This window comes from Oncorhynchus nerka, linkage group LG6 (assembly GCF_034236695.1).
Source record: "Oncorhynchus nerka isolate Pitt River linkage group LG6, Oner_Uvic_2.0, whole genome shotgun sequence".
Taxonomy (NCBI): Eukaryota; Metazoa; Chordata; class Actinopteri; order Salmoniformes; family Salmonidae; genus Oncorhynchus; species Oncorhynchus nerka.
Genome location: NC_088401.1, coordinates 26280171 through 26304159, shown reverse-complemented (window position 1 = coordinate 26304159; position 23989 = coordinate 26280171). Strand labels below are relative to the sequence as shown.

At 44.1% G+C, this 23989-nt stretch overlaps 1 protein-coding gene across 7 annotated transcripts in view; it reads right to left on the bottom strand.

Moving 5' to 3' along the window:
* The window catches only part of slc12a7b (solute carrier family 12 member 7b), a 69258-nt gene that overhangs the window by 4389 nt on the left and 40880 nt on the right, over positions 1–23989 (bottom strand). For 3 of the 7 annotated variants that reach the window (XM_065019436.1, XM_065019438.1, XM_065019439.1), the window contains exons 4-25: positions 21029–21175; positions 18942–18996; positions 18570–18700; positions 18183–18424; positions 17808–18019; positions 16574–16741; positions 16115–16213; positions 15739–15796; positions 15092–15266; positions 14876–14994; positions 14480–14578; positions 12038–12157; positions 11819–11923; positions 9215–9383; positions 8736–8931; positions 8379–8548; positions 8058–8189; positions 7009–7116; positions 4402–4515; positions 2745–2917; positions 2137–2151; positions 677–810 (exon numbers count right to left, since the gene is read on the bottom strand). In XM_065019436.1, coding sequence (XP_064875508.1) covers positions 677–810; positions 2137–2151; positions 2745–2917; positions 4402–4515; positions 7009–7116; positions 8058–8189; positions 8379–8548; positions 8736–8931; positions 9215–9383; positions 11819–11923; positions 12038–12157; positions 14480–14578; positions 14876–14994; positions 15092–15266; positions 15739–15796; positions 16115–16213; positions 16574–16741; positions 17808–18019; positions 18183–18424; positions 18570–18700; positions 18942–18996; positions 21029–21175 — 2941 coding nt within the window. The remainder of the gene's footprint in view (positions 1–676; positions 811–2136; positions 2152–2744; positions 2918–4401; positions 4516–7008; positions 7117–8057; positions 8190–8378; positions 8549–8735; positions 8932–9214; positions 9384–11818; positions 11924–12037; positions 12158–14479; positions 14579–14875; positions 14995–15091; positions 15267–15738; positions 15797–16114; positions 16214–16573; positions 16742–17807; positions 18020–18182; positions 18425–18569; positions 18701–18941; positions 18997–21028; positions 21176–23989) is intronic. The other 4 variants (XM_065019440.1, XM_065019442.1, XM_065019437.1 and 1 more) reach the window with 3 other exon arrangements.

Sequence of the window (23989 nt, the reverse complement as noted above, 5' to 3'; positions counted from 1 at the left end):
ACATTTCTGTAAAAAACCCAACAATAAAGCTTTGTGTTCCTATATGGTGTCATATAGCCAACCTCAAATTTTGAAATGTCCCGAACATCAATGCACTGGCAGGGCAATTCAAGAAAAGCCTGTATGTGGTGATAATGTATTGGGCCTATAGCTTACAACACAAACCTCATTGCTACAGTACTGTTTTTAATTTGTTAATGTTGCATAGGCTTACGTTTTTTAAGTCATGTTAAAATATAAATCTGAACAGATCTCGGTTTGCATTTTGTCTCAAAGGGATCTTCTTGACTCAGAAAATTATTAGCCCAGTTATAGATCATTTGTAGTTGCACAAAATTTTCACACATTCAAGTTTGCACTCAGCAGACCTGAAATTTGCTCAGTGCGGAAACATGTTTGAGACACCACTGCTGTCAGCAACGGGTGTAGCTGAAATAGCCAAATCCACTAATTTGAAGGGGTGTCCACATAACTTTGTATATATATAGTGTACAAGCAACAACTTAACTATTAACTAAACAACCTTTGTAAAGAGATCATCCTCGACCTCGTCAGACCGCTGATGAAGATGCCATTCAAGTTAACTTGGGCTAAACATATTCAACTGAGCAACGCACAATTCAAAACACATGTATAGTCAAATTTGAATAAACAGACATTTGGCTGTAAAGGATACAGTTCTCGTCGCCCCCTCTGTTTTTGGGCGGTCCCGGCATGTTGAGCAGGACCAGGTGGGCTCCCTGTGACTTGTTGACCACCACCTCGTTCAGCTTGACCGCAGTGTGCATCCGGCGCACGTTGGACTGGTTCCTATACCACACAAGGGTGACAGTGAAGAAGAGCAGGCTCAACCCAACACAACCCTGACCCTCTAACTTCTGTCCCGGACTTCTCCAATAATATTAATAGACTGGATTTACATAACACTTTTTCAGAAGCTCAAAGCTCTTTACATTGAATCCTAACTAGAAAAATGGAAAGTAAAACTAACTAATCTGTCACTCTTCTCTCGTAACACTCATTAGTCTAAGCATTCATTAATGATTGACGCTTCCTGATCATGTTTTTTTAAATGAACAATTACAGTGCTATTGTCAGATTGGCAGCCTTTAGCACACAGATGAGAACATGAAGCAGGTCAGCTGGTGGTTATGATAGTGAAGCCCTGGGAGTTATGTCACTCTGAATTAAGGCTCAGGATGGGCAGTCAAAGCAGCGCCACACTTCAAACAGCGGCAGTAGGGTGGTAGAGAGGATAAACTATTGTAGACCTGGTATACTGACAAATACAATGGGCAAGCCTGTGGGTTTGAAATATTCCATTGTATAACTAAGCAATAAGGCCTGAGGAGGAGTGCCTGGATACAGCCTTTAGCAGTGATATATTGGCCATATACCACACAACCCCGAGGTGCCTTGTTGCTATTGTAAACCAGTTACCAACATAAAAAGGACAAGTAGTTTTGCATCATACCTGTGGTATATTGTCTGATATACCACGGCTTTCCGCCAATTAGCATCCAGGAGTCAAACTACCTGGTTCCTAGCACTGCGTTGTATACACAGTATTCCAATATTCAATTGACCAGTTCAATGTGATATTGGGTGTAATATTGATAGCCCTTCTTGAGTTAGAGTGCACAGCAACACCAAAAATGCAGAGCATGATATGCAAATGGTTTGAAGCAGAAATCGCCACATCACAAATACGAGGCACTTCCAAAAAAACATACGCTTTCCACCCAGTTGAGATTTAAGGACAATATCATGTTGATTGCAATGACCAATTGAAATGGATTTTGGACCACTGATATTCTTAATTCTTTGGTTCTATTCCTATACAGAACAGATGCATGGGAAATAAAGCAATATTGTTTACACAGCTAAGGTCTGTATGGAAAGCGCAATTTTGATTGCACATGCTACACAACAAGACATGTGTACCCTCCCATCACACAGGTACGCACACACAAACAAACACACACACACAAACACACTTGCATGCACACACACAGACACACACATAGTCCCAGTGGCTGGGAGGTCAACAATATGGAGGAGACAGAAAAGGACTACTGTCCACAGACATTCACACACACAGCCTAAGGCACTATGGCAAAGAGAAATGTGACTTACAGACTCTCCCACTCTCTAGAAGGAGGAAAACGAGACAAAACAACAGAAACCGACTTAGATGTTTTATAGAAACCCCTTGCATGTCTACTGTTGCACATAACAACCACCCCACAGTTAAACACTTCCCTCAGTTTAAAGGGATGGTCAAAGTCAGATGTTTTCATTACTCAAAAGTAGTCAAGAAGTGCAAAAACATCAGACAAACTTTGATTTGGAAGTGAATTATCCCTTTAAAAACGGTCTTTATAGTATCCAAATCATATTTGGGCTTGTTACAATTTTGGGCTATGTAATGTACTAGTGGTTATATCTGCCTTTTTGAGATGGTGGGTTCTGAGACACAAAGACATGATGATCATTAGTTCAGACAATGCATGTGGTCTGCGTGGTGGGGCCATGCACTGGATGTGTCCACACACACACACAGTCAAACAGGTCAACATGGAACATGCCAACGCAGCCTGAACACACACCATGCAGACCATGTAACCATTTCAAACCGGCAGGCTCTGGGGCACCTGCAGTGTGAGCAACTGTCCACTTGGCTCCTCCATTTTGGCTCTGGAAGGTTTAAGGATAAGAGGCTTCATACGTAGCACCTGACTTACGGTTTCATGTTGAAAATGTCGCGCACGCCCATGCTGGCCTCGGCGCGGTTGCGGTTGCGCTCGGTGAGGAACTTATCCTTGGTCCAGGTCATGTGGACCCGGTCAGGGCCAGCGTCGGCCTTGTCGTTAAGTGCGGCGTGAGACGCCGTGTTTCTGTCATGGATCAGCTGGGCCTGAAGGAGAGGGAGATGATGAGAGAGTGATAGAGAGAGCAAGAGAGAAGAAAAGAGAGAGAGAGACTACAGGCTAGAAACCATAGAGTTGCACAAACCAGGTAGGTTATTATAGTTGAGTTTTTATATTTGTTTTTATTTCTATTCATTTTTTCAATTTTGGGGAAAATTCTGTTTAGATTTACTCATTTTTACTTTAGGTTAAGTAAACTTTACTTAGGTTAAGTAAAAATATTTATATATTTTTTTTTATATGATTTAGTTTTAGAGACAGAAAGCATGCATGGGACGCTAGGGGCCATTGGTGTTGTATAGTTACTTGTGTGTTTTTTAGGATGTCACTTCTTGCAAATGAGGGGCAGTAATACTTAAGGTGATGGGTCAGGTCATTAGTTAGGTTTAAATTATAAAGTAAATCTCAATGAGACTTAGATTTTAAAATAACAGCACAGACTGGTTCAAAAAGTATGGTGGAAGAAAACTCTCTCTCGCCCATGTTTACACCAATCTAAATGCTTTTTAGTAGGACATGTAAACATAATCTAGTTAGCTATCTAGCCAATTCTTTCCCTTATAGCTGGTGAGAGCTAGTGATAGTGAGGCACAAGCTAGGCCTATTAGAAACATCGACATCTCCCGGCCACATTTACCATCCAGATTCAGTAGCTTGAAAACCCTCAAAAAGCATGAAAACCCTATTGAACACCACATTAGATTTTTTCCTAAAGTTGAAAATTAATTAATGAACATCATTTTTATTTTTATTTTATTTAGTTAGTTTTGGAGTCAAAGATAATAGTTTCTGTATAGTTGTAGTTTTTCCGAACAGGTTCTTAATGATTTTATTTCAGTTTACTGAATAGTTTTTTCCTAATTAGTTTTAGTTTCAGTTACTATAATAACCTTGCCTGGTAGCAACAACAACACCACTAAGACAATCAACAAACATTGTAAAAGCATTTATGACTGACTATAACACAATCAAATCAAAATCCATGATGTGCAAAACAACACCAGTGTTCTCTAAACAGGCCAATATCCCTTTAATAAGGAGTGAGGCACCAAGTACTGTCTGGAGCTACAACACAGTGAGATGGAGTAATGGTGACGACCACGGAGAATTAACCAGGTGGAGAGGGATGAGTGGAGAAAGGAGAGATGAACAAAAAGGAGGATTACACCACAGTGCACGCATGCGGAATGAGGTGAGTCCATGACGTCCATTATGCCACTACGGTGAGTAACCTGCAGTTACACAGCCACGGTCACCATCTACCATAGAGGGTCTATCCAGGGATGACTTTAACTGGACATTTTGACTGGGCTTTAACTTACTTTAGGTCCCGGACTGTTAGCAGCTGTGGATGTGGCTGTGTAAGTGTGGTCTCTGAGGGTTGGTGACTGGGGTGTAATGGTAGTCTCAGTGGGGGCGAGGGGCTGCAGTCACAGGGGCATTGGGGGTACAGATGGTGGGTGTTGGCTACCTCGTCCTCCTGTGTGTCCTCCAGCTCTCGACTGGGGCCAGATTCTGAGCCCACGGCTCCGGTTTGGTTATTCCTCCTGATGGAGCTACGTGACGAGTCAGTGATACTCTGAATCTGAGGGCCGTGTTGCCCCGTACCGCATACGCAGCCAGACAGGAGAGTGGGCCAAAGGTCATACAACGAACACTAGGCCAAGGTGGGCTAGGATAGCCCTGATACACACAAACCAATAACATACAGGGGTGGCAGGTAGATCATTGGGCTAGTTTCCGAAAGGTTGCTGGTTCGAAATCCCTGAGCCGACTAGTTGAAAAAAGTGCTCTTGAGCAAGGTATTTAACCCTGATTGCTCACGTAAGTCACTCTGGATAAGAGTGTCTGCTAAATGACTAAAATGACAAATGTTTAAAACAATACAGTGACTTCAGAAAGTATTCACACCCCTTGACTTATTCCACAGTTTGTTGTGTTACAGCCTGAATTCAAAATGGATTCAATTGATTTGCTTTCTCATCCATCTACGTAATGATAAAGTGAAAACGTGTTTTAATCATTTGTAGCAATTTTTTTTTAAATGAAATAATATGTATTCATACCCCTGATTCAATACATTGTAGACGCACCTTTGGCAGCGATTACAGCTGTGAGTCTTTCTGGGTAAGCCTTTAAGAGTTTTCCACACCTGGATTGCGCAACATTTGCCCATTATTATTTTTAAAAATTCTTCAAGCTCTGTCAAATTGGTTGTTGATCATTGCTAAATAACCATTTTCAGGTCTTGCCATATATTTTCAAATAGATTTACAAACTAACCTGGCCACTCAGGAACATTCACAGTCTTCTTGGTAAGCAACTCCAGTGTAGATGTGGCCTTGTGTTTAAGGTTATTGTTCTGGTGAAAGGTGAATTAATCTCCCAGTGTCAAGTGGAAAGCAGACTGGACCAGGTTTTCCTCTATGATTTTGCCTGTGCTTAGCGCCATTCCGTTTTGTTTTTTTTTTATCCTGAAAAACTCCCCGGTCCTTAATGACTACAAGCATACCCATGCAGCCACCACTATGCCTGAAAATATGGGTAGTGGTACTCAGTCATGTGTTATATTGGATTTGCCCCAAATATAACACTTTATAAGACAAAAAACGTGAATTGCTTTGTCACAATTTTTGCAGTTGTACTTTAGTGCCTTGTTGCAAAACAGGATGCACGTTTTGGAATATTTTTATTATGTACAGGATTCCTTCTTTTCACTCTGTCATATAGATTAGTATTGTGGAGCAACTACAATGTTGTTGATCCATCCTCAGTTTTCTCCTATCACAGCCATTAAACTCTAATTATTTTAAATCATCATTGGCCTCATGTAGAAATCCCTGAGCAGTTTCCTTCCTCTCCGGCAACTGAGTTAGGAAGGATGCCTGTATCTTTGTAGTGACTGGGTATATTGATACACCATCCAAAGTGTAATTAATAACATCATGCTCAAAGGGATATTCAATGTCTGCTTTTTTTTTACCCATCTACCAATAGGTGCCCTTCTTCGCAAAGCATTGGAAAACCTCCCTGGTCTTTGTGATTGAATCTGTGCTTGAAAATCACACCTCGACTGAGGGACCTTACAGATACTTGTATGTGTGGGGTACAGAGATGAGGTAGTCAATTCAAAAATCATGTTAAACACTATTATTGCACACATTCCATGCAACTTATTATGTGGTTTGTTATGTACATTTTTACTCCTGAATTTATTCTGGCTTGCCATAACAAAGGGGTTGAATACTAATTTACTTATTAAGACATTTCAGCTTTTCATTTTAATTAATGTGAAATCATTTCAAAAAACATCATTTCACTTAGACATTATGGGGTATTTTGTGCAGGCCAGAGATAAAATAAATAAATAAATATTTTAAATTCAGGCTGTAATACAACAAAATGTGGAAAAAGTCAAAGGTTGTGAATACGTTCTGAAGGGACTGTATGTCCTATCTATGTACTGTATGTCCTATCTATGTACTGTATGTCCTATCTATGTACTGTACGTCCTATCTATTTACTGTATGTCCTATCTATTTACTGTATGTCCTATCTATTTACTGTATGTCCTATCTATTTACTGTATGCTTATAAGACCTCCCTAATGTAATATCAGGTAATATCAGAGCTTTCCAACCAAGTGAGGTCAGGGTACATCCATGGCTGTTCAATGTGACCCAAAGCACTGACAAACTAAATCACATTCCCATGACACTTTTCTCTTTACAGACCAACTTAAAGTAAGTGCACTCAAGAAAGACCTGAAACAATCGCATTGCATTTAAAACACTACAGGATAAAGTTCTAAAGGAAAATACCATTCATTTTCTGATACAGGTGTTGCAAAACAATAACAGATTATATCAATGCTCGCTTAATTCCCATATTGACTTGGAGTGCATCCCAAATGGCACCCCATTCCGCATTTAGCGCACTACTTTTACCCAGAGCCTATAGGCCCTGTTCAAATGTAGTGTACTATGAAGGGAATAGGATGCCATTTGGGGCACAATGTTGAAGGGCGATTGCTGCACTGTTGTAATGAGTGTGCCCTGCAGACAGGGGGCGGTGTTACCTCTCTCTCCCTCTCCGTCCGCGACAGCTGCATCTGTTTCAGCATCTGAGAGCGCTGCTCCATCACCAGGGTCTTCTCATAGGTGAAGGCTGAGATGTCGCTGTCGTGCTGTACACACACACACACACACACATTATCCAAAGGGTAAACTAAACATCACACATTTTTTAGATTTAACGAAACCCTGATGAAACTATTTTATTTTTTACCCCTTTTTCTCCCCAATTGGTAGTTACAGTCTTCTCCAATCACTGCAACTCCCCTACGGACTAGGGAGAGGCCAAGGTCAAGAGCCATTTATCCTCCGAAACATGCCTGGGCCAAGGTCAAGAGCCATGCATCCTCCGAAACATGCCTGGGCCAAGGTCAAGAGCCATGCATCCTCCGAAACATGCCTGGGCCAAGGTCAAGAGCCATGCATCCTCCGAAACATGCCTGGGCCAAGGTCAAGAGCCATGCATCCTCCGAAACATGCCTGGGCCAAGGTCAAGAGCCATGCATCCTCCGAAACATGCCTGCCAAGTCAACACTGCTTTTGACACACCGCTCGCTTAACCCGGAAGCCATCCGCACCAACGTGTCGGCGGAAACACCATCCAGCTGGCGACCGAAGTCAGCTAGAGCGCATTGAGACAAGGAAATCCCGGCCGGCCTAACCCTCCCCTAACCCCGGACAACGATGGGCCAATTGTGCGCCGACTCATGAGTCTCCCAGTCACAGCCGCCTGTGACACAGCCTGGGATCTAACCCGGGTCTGTAGTGACACCTCAAGCACTGAGATGCAGTGCATTAGAACGCTGCGCCCCTCGGGAGACCCTTGATGAAGTTCTCTTGAAAGAAACATTGTATTCGTTTTAAAGTGTTTGAGGCACTTCCAAGATCTTCAGAGTATGATAATTTCTTCCTTTTAATATCTAAGGATATCAAAAGAAACTGACAAATATGAGAGACATTTAAGAGTGATTGAGCTACACCTCAGGTTTCGTCATCTCAAGCTATCGGTCAATAGGGAGATGTTAGTGCACCAGAGGTCTACAGGTAAGCTCACCATCTCTACCACCTCCACCTCTGCGTCCAGACGAAGGTGGTAGAGGAACATCTGCAGGTCCTTCTTCATCTGAATACTGTTGTCATCCATATTAGCCACCGTGAAGATACGCATCTTACACTTCCTCCACACCTGAGATGCGTGGGGAGACAGGAAGAGAGAGCAAGAGAGAGGGGGGGGGAGTGTGAACACAAGTCATCTCTAGCCTGGGGTATGGGTGTATAATGATACGTGCCCCTATTTATGTTAGCGCGTTTGGCGGTGCATGCATGTTTGTAATATTCCACCACAACAGACCGTGAATGGCGCCACTATAGATACCTTGTGCTGGCGAAGAAGGAAGGGCAGTAGCATGAGCAGTCCTCCATCATGGACAACCCACCACACGTCTATGGTGCCCTGGCCCAGGCGGTCCGCGTTGGTGGGGAAGCTGTCCACGTTCTTGGCCACAAGCAAGGCTTGATGGGCCGCTGTGGTTTCACGCACAGTCTCTGTGGAGGGGACAGAGAGAAATGCTGTTAAATTAGCGAATGCACGCCATCTCAGTAATGGTATTGCATGGGGTTTAGTACCATGTGATAGGGGTTATGCTCACATGACAAGTAAACGTCCTGAGCTAATTAAATGTTAAGACCGTTTTGGTGTGGTCTCAAATCCAAGTGGGTCACACTGACTCACCAATGAAGTTCTTCCAGGATACGGGGTCGTTGGACTGTTTCCAGGTGCCGGGCCAGGCCATGAGGACCGTGTTGTGTTTCATGCCCCCAAGGCCTGCTGTCTGAATGAGGTGGGAGAAACCATCACGCAGGTTGGACGACGCCACCACGTGGCAGAAGCCCTTGGTACGCTCCGTCGTCATCGACGACTTGATGTTCTGTTGGAGAAAGTCACGAAGAGTGAGAAAAGGTTTCCACTAGTTACCACAGCCAGACTGACTTGACACAATCGGAATGGACTCAACCTGGTAATAAATGTCTATGTTGGTCTACCAGTAGAAGGCAGGTAGTCTCAGTGGAATAAGACTGGAAATGTCAACAGCCACTAAACCTCTCTGGTTGGTTCTCTTAACAGGTCTCTCTCAGACACATAGGACACATCTAACTTACGACTGTTGAGACACATCCACTGTGTAGGAGCTGAGCCCGTGACTACAGTACCTGCTCGGCCTTCTTGACCTCGGCCTCCTTGGTCATGTAAGTGCCCTCCAGCACGGAGCCCACGATAGTCAGGCCTTTGCCTGCTTTGAGCTGGGTGCAGAAGGAGAGCAGGCGTGGGTGTTTCACGGCGTGGTCAGAATCCAGGTTCAATAGCAGCAGCATCTGGGGCCTACGACCCGGGAAGACAGGTGCGGTGAACCATCAGACAAGTCATACTGGATTGTATTATACAAGGCTGACCAAGACTCATACTGGTCCAACACATTGCTTTGATGATGAGATGATAAAGGGCATTGAATTTCAGATTATTGTCTAGCAATCTGTATTAACACCTGGGAATATTGCAGTGACATTTGTACAGACATTTGAGTTCAAAATGAGATTGCCATAAGCCTGCACGGCTAAAGGTGAACTTTTAAACACATCTATTGATGGGATTCCTGATGGCTGCAGCTGATTGGATTAAGTAATGGGTCGTTCCATGTCATCTCAGCAAGCCATGACACCCAGCATCTCAGATTTTTATCAAATCATTTATGTAGTTAGAAACAGATAAGATTAGCATTCCTGCAACATTATTTTGTTGAAATATAATTTGACCTAATTGATTGCACTCCCAAATTGGCCATTTTAATTTCTAGGATTCATATATTATTAAATAAATATAGTACCCAACATCCGATTTGGACCAAACTTTTTCTAACGATGAGTAAGATATGAGGAATCCAACAAAACGGTCAAAAGCCACCCACGGACCCCCCACACCTCACGCCAATCCCACCCATGGACCCCCCACGCCAATCCCACCCAGTTTTCAGTATCATGTTTCTATGTCTGACAAGTAGAATGGAGCTGCGGCTCAGAGTATTGTTTCTTCATCCTGTGTAATGTTTTCTCAGTGAATTTGGTGATTTTTCTCTTCCCCTGTTCAGAGTAATTAGTCATTGAAGTTGTTAGGTTTATGTCCCATCCTACATCCTGGTATTACCAGGTTCTGACCACTAGATGGTGCTGTTGGGTGATTCTCAACATTAAATTACTTCACCAATCAGTGCTGTGGAGTGGGTAAGCGATTTAATCTGTATAGGAAAGTAATTAAGAGCAAATTGTATTTTGCCGTAACAGCATGGGTTAGTCACAATGAAAGACAAACACACACACACAGTGCTGCTAATCACAGTGTAGGGTGCAAGATGCAACTGAAAATTTGAGGGTGAAGCGAGAGAGGATGGAGGAAGATTGCCTTGAAGAGCTGGGCACCTTGTTATGACATGCATTATCTGAATTAGGCCCACGGAATTATACACGGAGGAGCGGCTTCTGTGGAGTAACTTTGAATATCGTTGAACTTCCGAGTTGGTTTAATGTTGGACCAGAGAAAACATTAGCTAGGTATGCTCCACATCAAAGAATGTTATTAACCGGTTCCCATGCTTTTAAAATAATGGTTCTGTTCCAAAACAGTATAGATCACTTTCGATTTCAGTTTGTTCCTCAAATAATTTAGCTATTTTCCAGCTGTTCCCTGAAATCGGTTTTCTTACCTTGTAAGAAGTTTATGGACACCAACCCATAAAAATAAAAATCACCAGGAACAGCACCATCTAGTGGTCAGAACATGGTAATATCAGGATGCAGGATGGGACATACATCTAACAACTTCAATTACTAATTTCTCTGAACAGGGGAAAATAAACATCACCAAATTCCCTGAGAATACATTACATAGAATGAAGAAACAATCCTCTGAGCCGCAGCTCCATACTACTTGTCAGACATGGAGGATTCCTAACGGCTCCAGTATTGGTCCTGCTGTCGAATGCTGGTGGCACATTGCCAGTTACTGTGTAAAGAGGCTTAGGGGCGCGTCGCGAGCCGAGCGTGGGCGATGTATGGGAGTAAGTACTTGGTAGCCTGCCATTCTCATCAGGCCAGATGGCACAGGGAGAAATATTGATTTTGACGCTGTAGATTAGGGCTTTCCCTGGAAATGGGACTGTGGGTGATGCCAGGTGCATGAGGGAGAGGACCAAAGACTGACCTCATTCTTTCCTGATGTAAATGCTCCACTTTTTGGACAGGCACAATCCTGCGGCTGCTATGCTTAGGCTTACTGGTATCTTTTTTTACAGTGAGATTACATAGAAGGTTCAGCGATTCATCAAATAGTAACTCTTTCTCTGGATTACTCAGATGACAAATGGTACCAATTCACTATGTTCTCCAGCATAAAATTATACTGTTGAGAAAGCCCCAAAGTTGGTTATTGCTGGTTGTTCAGCCAACAAAGTTGGTTATTGCTGGATGTTCAGCCACAAAGTTGGTTATTGCTGGATGTTCAGCCAACAAAGTTGTTTATTGCTGGACGTTCAGCCCCAAAGTTGTTTATTGCTGGTTGTTCAGCCACAAAGTTGGTTATTGCTGGATGTTCAGCCACAAAGTTGGTTATTGCTGGTTGTTCAGCCACAAAGTTGGTTATTGCTGGTTGTTCAGCAACAAAGTTGGTCATTGCTGGTTGTTCAGAAATGCGGCATTACTGATGGCACAAACAAACGTATTTGCACATAAACCTAATCCCACGCACACACACACACACACACACACCTCCAGTTCTTGGTGTGGGGCGGCGCCTCCTCCAGGCGAATGAGGGCGTAGCGGGCGGCATTGAGAGACAGACCATTTATACCATCACCCCACTCCTTCTCCGCCCTGGAGATTGAGAGAACAAGAAAAATGAGGACTCAGAAACACAATCTAACATGCGTCCTGTTTGTGATAAGGGAACCAATGTACCATGCTACTGTGGAATCCGGTAACTCTTACCCTCTGTATTCAATGTACTTGTAGATGCAGCCAGCGATCAGCATGGCCACCAGGGCATAGTACCAGGAGGAGATGAACATCAGGGAGAGACACAGACTGGCGCCCAGGAAAGACAGAGCCCTGTGGGGGACGAGAGAATGGAAGTCACAGTCAGTCATATAGGAGTACATTTTGACAGCCCAAAAATGACAAGCTGATTCCTTAAGTAATCAAACCTATCATATTAATTCAGATACTCTGCAGGGTACTCGGTTCAAAACAAGATAGCACATGTCAATCCATGCCGTCCCTAGGTGGGGTGAGTCACTTGAGTGGGTTGAGTCACTAACGTGATCTTCCTGTCCAGGTTGGCGCCCCCTCGGGGCTGTGCCATGGGGGAGATCTTCATGGGCTATAGTCAGCCTTGTCTCAGGGTAGTAAGTTGGTGGTTTGCGGATATCCCTCTAGTGGTGTGGGGGTTGTGCTTTGGTAAAGTGGGTGGGGTTATATCCTGCCTGGCTGGCACTGTTCGGGGGTATCATTGGACAGGGCCATAGTGTCTCCCAACCCGTCCTGTCTCAGCCTCCAGTATCTATGCTACAATAGTTTATGTGTCGGGGGCTAGGGTCTGTTATATCTGGTCTAATTACCCGGTCTTATCCAGTGTCCTTTGTGAATTTAAGTATGCTCCGTCTAATTCCCTCTCTCTCCCTCCCCTTCCAGAGGACCTGAGCCCTAGGACCATGCCTCAGGACTACCTGGCCTGATGACTCCTTGCTGTCCCCAGTCCACCTGGTTGTGCTGCTGCTTCAGTTTCAACTGTTCTGCCTGCGGCTATGGAACCCTGACCCGTCCACTGGATGTGCTACCTTGTCCTGGACCTGTTGTTTTCCACTCTCTCTCTCTCTCTCTCTCTTCTACCACACTTGCTGTCTCGAACTCTGAATGCTCGGCTATGAAAAGCCAACTGACATTTACTCCTGAGGTGCTCACCTGTTGCACCCTCTACAACCACTGTGATTATTATTATTTGACCCTGCTGGTCATCTATGAATGTTTGAACATCTAGGCCATGTACTGTTATAATCTCCACCCGGCACAGCCAGAAGAGGACTGGCCACCCCTCAGAGTCTGGTTCCTCTCTAGGTTTCTTCCTAGGTTCCTGACTTTCCCTTTCTAGGGAGTTGTTCCTAGCCACCGTGCTTCTAAATCTGCATTGCTTGCTGTTTGGGATTTTAGGCTTGGTTTCTGGACAGCACTTTGTGGCATCAGCTGATGTAAAAAGGGCTTTATAAATAAAATTGATTGATTAGTTAATGTGCCCATAGAAATCGGAATGCACCATAGCACTGCAAACAACTGAGCTCGTTCCATGGAATAGCTCAGCAGCTCACAATTGGGCTTTACTGTGGTATATATTTACTGTTACTGTGAAACCTTAATCCCAGACAGCAAATACCTTTCTCTGTTTTAGTACAGATCCATTTATTGCTGGACACGCCATACAGGTGTGTGTGTGTGCATTCACTATACAAGCTTACACGAGCTGAAGGGTGGACCTTGAATACTTGGCCAGTTTAGGGTAATGAGTTTTATGCTGTCGAGTAGGGGTGGAGGCAGTGGCAAGTCAAATTCAAGGACTTTCAAGAACTTTACAAGTAGTAATAATTATTTTAAAGGACCATCAATTCGTAATAGTTCATATTATGCAATTGCTTTTAGTCGCCACCAGGTGCCAGTATATCACCACAAACTCATGAAAAAAAATGAACTTAGTATTTTTTTATTTGACCTTTATTTAACCAGGTAGGATAGTAGAGAACAAGTTCTCATTTACAACTGCGACCTGGCCAAGTTCTTACAAGTTCTACTCAATAATATGCTGTTTCACTACTTATGTACTACATACACGAGTGGTAAGTCAGTACTGATGATTTTGTCATTTGAGTAGTGATGAGCAGAGTTCTTGGGACATGTTTTTATTAGGCATTTTACTTCTTAATAGCTACAAAAAAGCATCTTGCTTCCGACTGGCAGCTAGTGTCGCCGGTCAGGAGAAGGGCGGTGGGCTGTGTGAGGAAAACGGCACGTGAGCGACCACCAGAACGGCAGGAGCGCGGGTGCCCCATGAATGAGGCAAATTGCAAAGTTAACAAAATTATAAAATGCAACGTATAAAGTGTTGGTCCAATGTTTCAGCATCTCAGAGAGAGCGAGAGAGAGTGAGTGAGAGAGAGAGTGAGCAAGAGAGAGAGAAAGAGAATGTGTTCTCGGGGGGGGGGGGGGGGTCTGCCACTCAGCTCAATTACAACATTCTCAGGTAGAGTAAGGAGGTTTGCTGCTAGGCTAACAGAGACTGCTATAGTACTTGAGAAAGCAGGAGAAAACAGTGAAGCTAATTTGAGAGGGCATTCGAACAGCCAGCAGCACCATATAGAGAGAGAGAGGGGGGCTCCCATTTACCAGTGGTAGAACTTGAAGCGGGGTCTCCAGTTAGGGGTGCGCAGCAGTGTCTGGAGGGCACAGGCCAGGTTGACAAACAGGTAGCACATCAAAAAGAACCTGAGAGTGAGAGAGAGATACACAATGAGGAAGTGGTAAGATTACACACGACTACCATTTGTCAGTAAACCTCCAGAGACCAGTTCTGCAACACTACCTTTAGGCTACAATAGATGGGAAAGCAAGTGTGAGAGGGAGGGATGGAAGGAAGAAGGGAAAGAAAGAGAAAGGTAAGAGAGAGAGGGAGAGAGGTAGAAAAGTTGTGAGAAAGGGGCGGAGAAAGTCAGTCAGACGAGTGGAGAGGGGGTTGAGACCAGGAGAGAAGAGATGGAGATGATAGTAAATGGGGGTACTCACATGGAGAGGATGGGGGCGACAGCGTCCAGAGAGGCAATGAGGATACCGATCTCACAGATCCCACCAGTCAACAGCAGGGCCCAGGTGGGCTCTCCATTAGCTTTGCCATGACCAAACACCTGGGACACAGGGAAATTCCAGAGAGTTAGTGTGTGTGTTGCTGTGTGTGTGTCTACAGTGTGTGTGTCTACAGTGTGTGTGTGTGTGTGTTCTGACCTGTAGGAATGGCACAATGCCGTCTCGTGCGATGGCCTGCAGCAGCCGGGGGGCTCCAGTGAGACTCTGCAGACCTGCTCCACAGCAGGAGAAGAACGAGCCAATCACAATCACCCAGGGGGAAGGCCAAGCAAGGATGCCAATCACCAGGTTCCCTTTGACCGAGTCCCCAAACCTAGGACAGACGGGCACACCCACACCCACGTACTCATTAGAAAATTACTCAGACAATACGCACATACACACGGAGACATGCATACCCAAGCTGCTGAAAGTAGAAAAATACCTTGCCAGCGAGACAGAAACCCTTTGACCATTGTGTGCCCAGTGTAATTAACTTCAACTCTTAACCTGACAGTGCTATGTGCAACAAGGGGCTACTATGTGTCACAGACAAATAGCTTTTTTAAGGGGAAACTGTGATGTTTTCAAACCAATTTTTCAATGTCCCAAAAAACTATTTGGGCTTCTTATCGCTTAATGAGGAGACACCTTAACCCATGGTCTGTTCCTACTTAAGAAAACAGGAGTTTTTAAGGTAACTACAATAATTCAAGCAAAGATTGAATGTCCAGATGAGGCTCAAGAAATAAACAAGACATTTGTGCTGCTTTCATACCAAGTGCGAAGAGTGAAACAGCACTTACTTGTCTCTGAGCACCACTCCCTCGATGCAGGCGCCAAACAGTATGACAGAGGAAATGTCTGGGTGACGCAATTAAGGAAATTGGCCTCCAGAGGACCATAGGTGAAAAACCAACCAGGGTCACATTCATTTGAGTACCACATGGATTAGAGTATAGCAGGGAGAGACTTCCTGGACTTGTCCAACAAGGAATTCTCAATTGTGATTACCATTGCAAAATGTTTTGCTCCGTTTTGCTATGGAGTTCCCAAATGAATACAACCTAGCTTTACAGTTTACATATAACAACACATTGACTTGTCATGTTTTATAATCATTTGGTAGGTGCTTATTAGACACGTGTATGGTTGGGCTGTTGTTGCTGTCATTAAAGATACAGATGAAGGTGGTGGTGGCGATGGCCATGATGGTTCCTATGGGGATGGACTTCTGGGCGTCCCTCAGATCACCAGATCTGTTGGATCCAGCCATGATTCCTGTGAAGAGGGGAAAGCAAGTATTATAACATTCAAGTAAGAGCTGTGTAAGAGCTGTGCTGCAGCTTGTACTTTGGTGGGTCTAGGTCGGGTTACTGTCTACCATCAACACGGCAACAACAGTTCATGTAAAAAAAAATAATAATAATATTTTAAAAAGTTATAAATAGCTTACTTATGCTTACTTACTACTTATTAATGAAAGTTCTTCTAAAAAGTGTAAAGCGAATAACCAATTGAAACAAGTGAATGTGCCTTGGTCTTAATCCCTTTCCCAAAGAGCACCTTCCACCTACAAAGATCCACCATTGTGTTCCCTAGCAACGCTTCCCTGACAAGTGGATATCCATGTGAACGTACCAGTGACGGAAGGGAAGTAGATCCCCACCAGCAGGGTGAAGAAGGTGGTGATGTCGTTGGCCACGTATGGCATGTAGATGTCCTGGGATGTGTCTGCAGCCGGCTCTGATGCCTGGTGCTTATTCTCTACCAGCATGCCGTTAGGACCGTAGTCCCCCCAGATGTTATCTATATGAGGGGGAGGAGGGGTGGTTAGGAGATAGGGAGAGAAGAGGTGGGAGAGGGAGTGGGATGGAGCAGAGGGAGATGGAGCGGTGGGAGAGGGATGGGGGGAGATGGAGGGGGGTGGAGGGTGGTTAAGAGAGAGAGAGGGGGGGAGAAGAGAAGGAAGGGGAAAAAGAGAGAGAGGGGAAGGGAGAAAGAAAGATCACTAGTCCCTATCCTCTGAAGGAAGAACACAGAGTTCATATGGAACTCATCAATCACCTGCCAGCACAGGCCCAATTCCATAACTTCGGGAATTTGAGGACTTTGGAAGTGATGATGGGGGAGTGGACATCAATGTCAGAGATTTGGAATGTCCTGAACATCTTGGACGTTGTGGTAACCCAAAACTATGACTTCTGGCAGCTGTGGTAACCCTGCAGTTCAGCATAGATCTATGATGGATCTAGATGATACTGGGCTGACTGAATTGAAGACAGTCCCATCTGTCATGTAAAAAAAGATCCTGTCAGTAAATAAGCCAGGGAACAGTTTGACAAGACTTTCTTCAAGCATCACTCTGTTGGATCTCAGGAATGGATCACGTTTCCTGTACATCTTCCTAATCTAATTTTCACAAGCGCTTCAAAAGGGGCGGCAGGGTAGCCGAGTGGTTAGAGTGTTGGACTAGTAACTGAAAGGTTGCAAGTTCAAATCCCCAAATCCCGAGCTGATGTCGTTCTGCCCCTGAACAGGCAGTTAACCCACTGTTCCTAGGCCGTCATTGAAAATAAGAATTTGTTCTTAACTGACTTGCCTGGTTAAATAAAGGTTAAAAAAAAGGCAATATAGTAAGTAGTCAGAGGAGCACATACGGCATTATGCTTTACAAATAAACTAATGATCGTAATCGGGGGTCGGAAGCACAGGCTTTACATTAAGGTATAGTTTACCGCACAATCAAAGTTTGTTGGATAATTTAATCCCAAATCAGTTTTGTAGACCTCATTACATGCATTAGGAGAAATCTGCCGTAACAAAATGCCAATTCATGAATAGAAAAACAATATTTGTAAAGGTAGCCCGTCACCTCTGATGACACCGCTGGTCAGGCCAGGGATGCCCTGGATCACAGTGACGTTGTTTAGGGTGAAGTACTCGTTGCAGGTGGCGTTGAGGTCTGGAGAGTCACAGAACAGGGACCACAGCTTGGTGGTGACCGTCACGTTGCCCACCTCCATCGTCTTCAAGCACTGGTCGAAGTTGTGGTTCTGCAGCGTGCGGTTCCCCAACAGGCAAATGCTGGGAGGAGGATATAGAACGAAACATTGAAATATTACATTTGACAAACAAAATAAACAGAGACCTTAGACGTTCTGAGGAGACGTATGATCTCGTAATGTGTGTGATCTCTTCTAGATGTTTCTGGTTGTATTTTTATACAAGGCTGTGAGTTTAGACTCACGGGAAGTCTGGCGGTTCGAAGGCGGTCTTGATGACTCCGGCGTAGATGGCCAGAATGGAGAGAATGACACAGGCCAGGAAGACCAAGGCCAGCTTGTTGACGTACTTGACACCCACGAAAACCACCAGGGACATGAGGGTGAGGCAGCAGGTGCCGTACACCCGCATGTTGTTGAGCAGTGCCTCAGCCTCATCCTCCTTCTTCTCTGCCTTGAAGATGGCCGCGCTAGGCACAATGTAGGTCTGGGAAGAGAAGGGAGATGGGGTGTCATCAGGGAAGTTCAGTTCAGTAAAGGTACAGCGTTTTTGCACGTTCAAAAACCAGTGTTGTTATCGGTTCAGAGCAGGTGGTCACAAAAATTATGGTATCTTTGCAAAGGATACTCACCAGTAGAATCTCTATAGTACCGAGGATGTACATGGAGCCAGCGAAAGTGGTCCCCAGGTAGAAGCAGAGCCCCACGGCCCCGCCGAACTCTGGCCCCAGGGACCTGGAGATCATGTAGTAGGAGCCTCCAGCTACAGACCAACAACGGGGGACAGAGTCAGTCACAACAACATCCTTTGGGGAACTCACTTTAGGGTGTAGTGTAGTGGTATATATTGTTCCCTCTGGTGCTGGAACCCAACTCGCTAATCGATTTAATCTTCACTTGAAGTTGAAATTCAACGTAATGTCTTGAGGTGAAGAGAATTATAGTGCAGCTTAATTGTATTTTGAAAAAGTAGAAATGTACCATTATCCATGTTGGAAACCTACCTGGAACCACACCATTTGTAGCAATGGCACTCATTGATATGGCGGTCAGCATTGTCTGCAAAGAGCGAAAAAAATCTCTAAATATTAGATTAGGTTCAGCAGGAGCAGTATTTTTGAATCTAAACCTCATGGAATCTACAGAAAAATAATCAAAAGGGGAGCTTATCCTATATTTAGTGGCTAAATGTCTCAGCTATGGCTTATAAATCTTTGGGAACACAATCGTGGGCGGCTGGGTAATTGATATGAACCCCGTTTTTGTGAAATTGGTCTGTTTCGGGAGTGTTTAACGGGTTTCAATGATTTGTATCTAACTGGTTGGTGGTTACGTAACACTCCTCCTGCCCTTGAGCTGACACGGGTGGCAATGATTGATCAAAATAAATCCCTGTCCCCTGCTTCCTGCTTTTCTTTCAGGCCATGTGCTGAACTGGAGAAAAGCCAATTAGCTGGCAATTTACCCCCTAAAAACAGCTTATCCATTTGAATGGAAGCAGCATTCAACAGAAGGCTACATTGGTGTCTGTTGTGTGGAATGAGTGAAATGGAAAGTGCTGTCCAGTGTATGTCTAGCCAGGTGGAAGTGAACAGGATGGATGTGTGTATCTTTGAAGACACAAACGTCACACTCAGAAAAAAAGGTGCCATCAACAACCTAAAAAGGGGTCTTTGGCTGTCCCCGTAGGAGAACCCTTTGAAGAACCCTTTTTGGATCCAGGTAGAACCATTTTGGTTTCAGGTAGAACCCTTTTGGGTTCCATGTAGAACCCTTTCCACAACTACCTTAAACTCAGTAAATTAAGGTTCTTTATGCAGTTCTGATTGCATTGAATAGGTGAGCTTTGTACACTGGCTCACCTCTCCTGTAGGCTATTCTTTCAATTCTTTACTGACATACCATGTAGAAAGTTAGAAACCATTTCTTCATTATTACTACGAGAGGACAGAATGCATTTATTCGTAGTTGTGTGAACTTATCTTCCACATGTCCAAAACAATATTGGTTCACACCACTGCTAAACTGTATGCCAATCACAATGAAAGCCTACTATTACTTAGTAAAGCCTACTATTATTTAGTGATCATGTTGACACATTTTGACGAGCAGTGGCTCTTCGATGACATAGAGACAGCAACAGACTCGTGTGTCTCTCTCTCTCTCACACACACACACACACACACACACACACACACACACACACACACACACACACACACACACACACACTAAAGCTGCTCAATCCATTAGTCATTAGGTAACACACTGGGAGTCGCGTGGCTTCTATTGTTCATAGCTCTTAAGCCGATGGGCGAGGAGGAGAGTACTTCCGTCCGATAGCGCAAAGACAGGAAGGGCTCAATCTTGAGCCTAGCCTTAAGCCTTTCTCTCTCCCGCCGCACCAAGGCTTTGAGAAACCATTGTCTGAGGGGGCTGGGATAATAAATATAGCCAGGCCCCTGTGTGTCAGCGAGGCTTGTGGCGAGACAAGACAGAGAAGATTAGATATCAAGCTGCCAGGTGTCATCAGTAGCGGGAGCTCTACGTCGCTCTAAGTCGAGCTTCGCAGCTAAATATAGGGGGATCAGTGACTAGGACTGACTAAATCACTCACAATCTTTCTCCCGCTCTCTTTCTCACACTAACACAACACCACCCCACTAATTCTTAATGGGTTGGTAATTTAGCAGATTCTGATGGCATTGTCTGCACAGTTTATAATATACATACTGTTAGTATTCACATCAATGACCACAGCCTTCAAAGATGTTGTACAAAGGGAGCTTTTGAAATAAATAGTATCACCAAAGATGATCTATTATATTGACAAGATGGTCGAGTTACCACTTGAACAATGGAAATACATGTCCTCAAAGATGGAAGGCAGGCGAGAGGAGGCAAGATCAGGTGGGAGCATTCCGATATAAAAGTTGCCGAAATGCCATGTTCGGTAACGGTCCTCTGTAGCTCAGTTGGTAGAGCATGTCGCTTATAATGCCAGGATAGTTGGTTCGATTCCCGGGGCCCCCATACATAAAATGTGTGCACGCGTGACTAGGTCGCTTTGGATAAATAATTATATACTTACACAGGAACAGGTCATAACCACAATGGCCAGGGACTCCATGATGCCAGCGGTGCCCACGATCCAGGTGAGGCGCAGGAACAGGATGACCCCCAGGATGTTCTGCAGACAGGGCAGGTACACCCCGATTAATGTGCCCAACGCAGGACTCTGAGAAGGGAGGGGGGCAGGGTGACGACAGGTAAAGGAGATCAGTTTCACTATATCAATCATATTCAACTACTGTAGCATTTAGAAATGGATTACATTTAAGATATTGCTTTTCATTATCCGTCATGACAATTTGATATGGGGGTAATCCCATCCCCCATCATAGTGTACCACGCAACTATAATATTACTCAGACCCACTACTAGGACAAAATGCCCAAGTGAAAAGCATCGGAAAATGCATTTTTCTTTAAACATTAAATATTATTGCCTTGGCCAGGAGCTTAATAACACGTTTGTAAGATACATTAAATTAAATCCTTGTTTCCCGCAATTGAAATCAAACACCCCACCAATTATTGTGTTTTTTGATAAATACATGCATTGAAGGTCAAAAATATACCAAGGGGTCATGGAGATACAGTACAAGCATTGTTGCTGGAGGAAAATGTCCCATTATAATAGCTTGACCTTATCACCTCCTGGAAAACATACAGCGAAGCAAACAGTTCTACCCTGCACCGTGATTAAACTTTCCAGAACTTTCATCACAGGTATCGCCCTCACAGATCCATTCCAGAAAAAGAGAAGTTTCGCAACAGCTCAAGAAAGGAGGGGGTACCGCGATTGTTAAAAGAAACGGAAACGGACCTGAAAGTAGAGTACAGTCTCCTATTTCTTCAAAGTTGTAGCTACTTTTTCAACCATCTCTCAATCTATAACTAAAGGAAAGTCCCACTATCCTGTTCTGAGAGTAGAGACCTGGACAGGCCAGGGGTGTTATTCTCACTCCATCCTTGGCACTCTAGCACCAATCAGAAATGTCTATCCGCATCTGGTCTCCATGCAGAAAATGTGATGGGGCAATTGGCATGGGACAGAGGCTGTGGAATTGCAGCACCACTTGGAAAACAGTGTGGGTATTTTCTTTAGATTTTTAGCAACAAACTGACTTGGAAGAACAACTTAATAAAAGGTTCCTCCAGGCTGAAACCGTGAGAGAAGAAGTATAAAGGGCTGGGTTGAGTCAGACCCCTGGAAGAGAATGAGGTTTGTTCATAAACATCCTTTTTAAAAATTTTTTTTACTAAATTTATGCTACAGTGCATTCGGAAATTAATCAGACCCCTTGACTTTTCCCACATTTTGTTACATTACAGCCTTATTCTAAAACGTATTAAATAAATGTTGTCCTCATCAATCTACAAACAATAGCCCATAACGACGAAGTGAACAGGTTTTAAATATGTTAGCAAATGTAAAAAAAAAAAAAAACTTATTTACATAAGTATTCAGACACTTTGCTATGAGACTTAAAATTGAGCTCAAGTGCATCCTGTTTCCATTGATCATCCTTGAGATGTTTCTACAACTTGATTGGAGTCCACCTGTGGTAAATTCAATTGACAGAACATGATTTGGAAAGGCACACACCTGTCTATATAAGGTTGCACAGTTGACAGTGCATGTCAAAGCAAAAACCAAGCCATGAGGTCGAAGGAATTGTCTGTAGAGCTCTGAGATACGACTGTGTTGAGGCACAGATCTAGGGAAGGGTACCAAAAAAATGTCTGCAGCATTGAAGGTCCCCAAGAACATAGTGGCCTCCATCATTCTTAAATGGAAGAAGTTTGGAACCACCAAGACTCTTCCTAGAGCTGGCCGCCCGGCCAAACTGAGCAATTGGGGAGAAGGGCCTTGGTCATGGAGGGGCCCAAGAACCCGAATGTCACTCTGACAGAGCTCCAGAGTTCCTCTGTGGAGGTGGAAAAACCTTCTAGAAGGACAACCATCTCTGCAGCACTCCACCAATCAGGCTATTATGGTAGAGTGGCCAGACGGAAGCCAATCCTCAGTAAAAAGGCACAACAGCCCGCTTGGAGTTTGCCAAAAGGCACCTAAACGACTCTCAGAGAATGAGAAACAAGATTATCTGGTCTGATGAAACCAAGATTGAACTCTTTGGACTGAATGCCAAGCGTCACGTCTGGAGGAAACATGGCACAGTTGGTGAAGCATGTTGGTGGCAGCATCATGCTGTGGGGATGTTCTTCAGCGGCAGGGACTGGGAGACTAGTCAGGATCGAGGGAAAGATGAACGGAGCAAAGTACAGAGTGCTCTTTGACGAAAACCTGCTCCAGAATGCTGAGGATCTCAGACTGGGGCAAAGGTTCACCTTCCAACAGAACAACGACCCTAAGCACACAGCCTAGATAACGCAGGAGTGGCTTCAGGGACAAGTTTCTGAATGTCCTTGAGTGGCCCAGCCAGAGCCCAAACTTGAACCCGATCAAACATCTCTGGAGCGACCTGAAAATAGCTGTGCAGCGACACTCCCCATCCAACCTGACAGAGCTTGAGAGGATCTGCAGAGAAGAATGGGAAAAACTCCCCAAATACAGGTGTGCCAAGCTTGTAGCGTCATACCCAAGACAACTCAAGGATGTAATCGCTGCCAAAGGTGCTTCAACAAAGTACAGAGTAAAGTGTCTGAATACTTATGTAAATTTGATGTTTTTTTTAAATAAATTTGCAAAAAAATCTAAAAACCTGTTTTTGCTATGTCATTATGGGGTATTGTGTGTAGATTGATGGGGAAAAAAATATTTCATCAATTTTAGAATAAGGCTGTAACGTAACAAAATGTGTAAAAAGTCAAGGGGTCTGAATACTTTCCGAATGCACTGTAAATACCCATTGATTCTTGAAGAAAATAACTTAGAAGCTTCATGAGCTTGAGGTCAAATGTCACATCATCAAAACCCCAAATAAAAGCATTTGTTTGCAAACAATGTCATTTTAAACAAAACACTG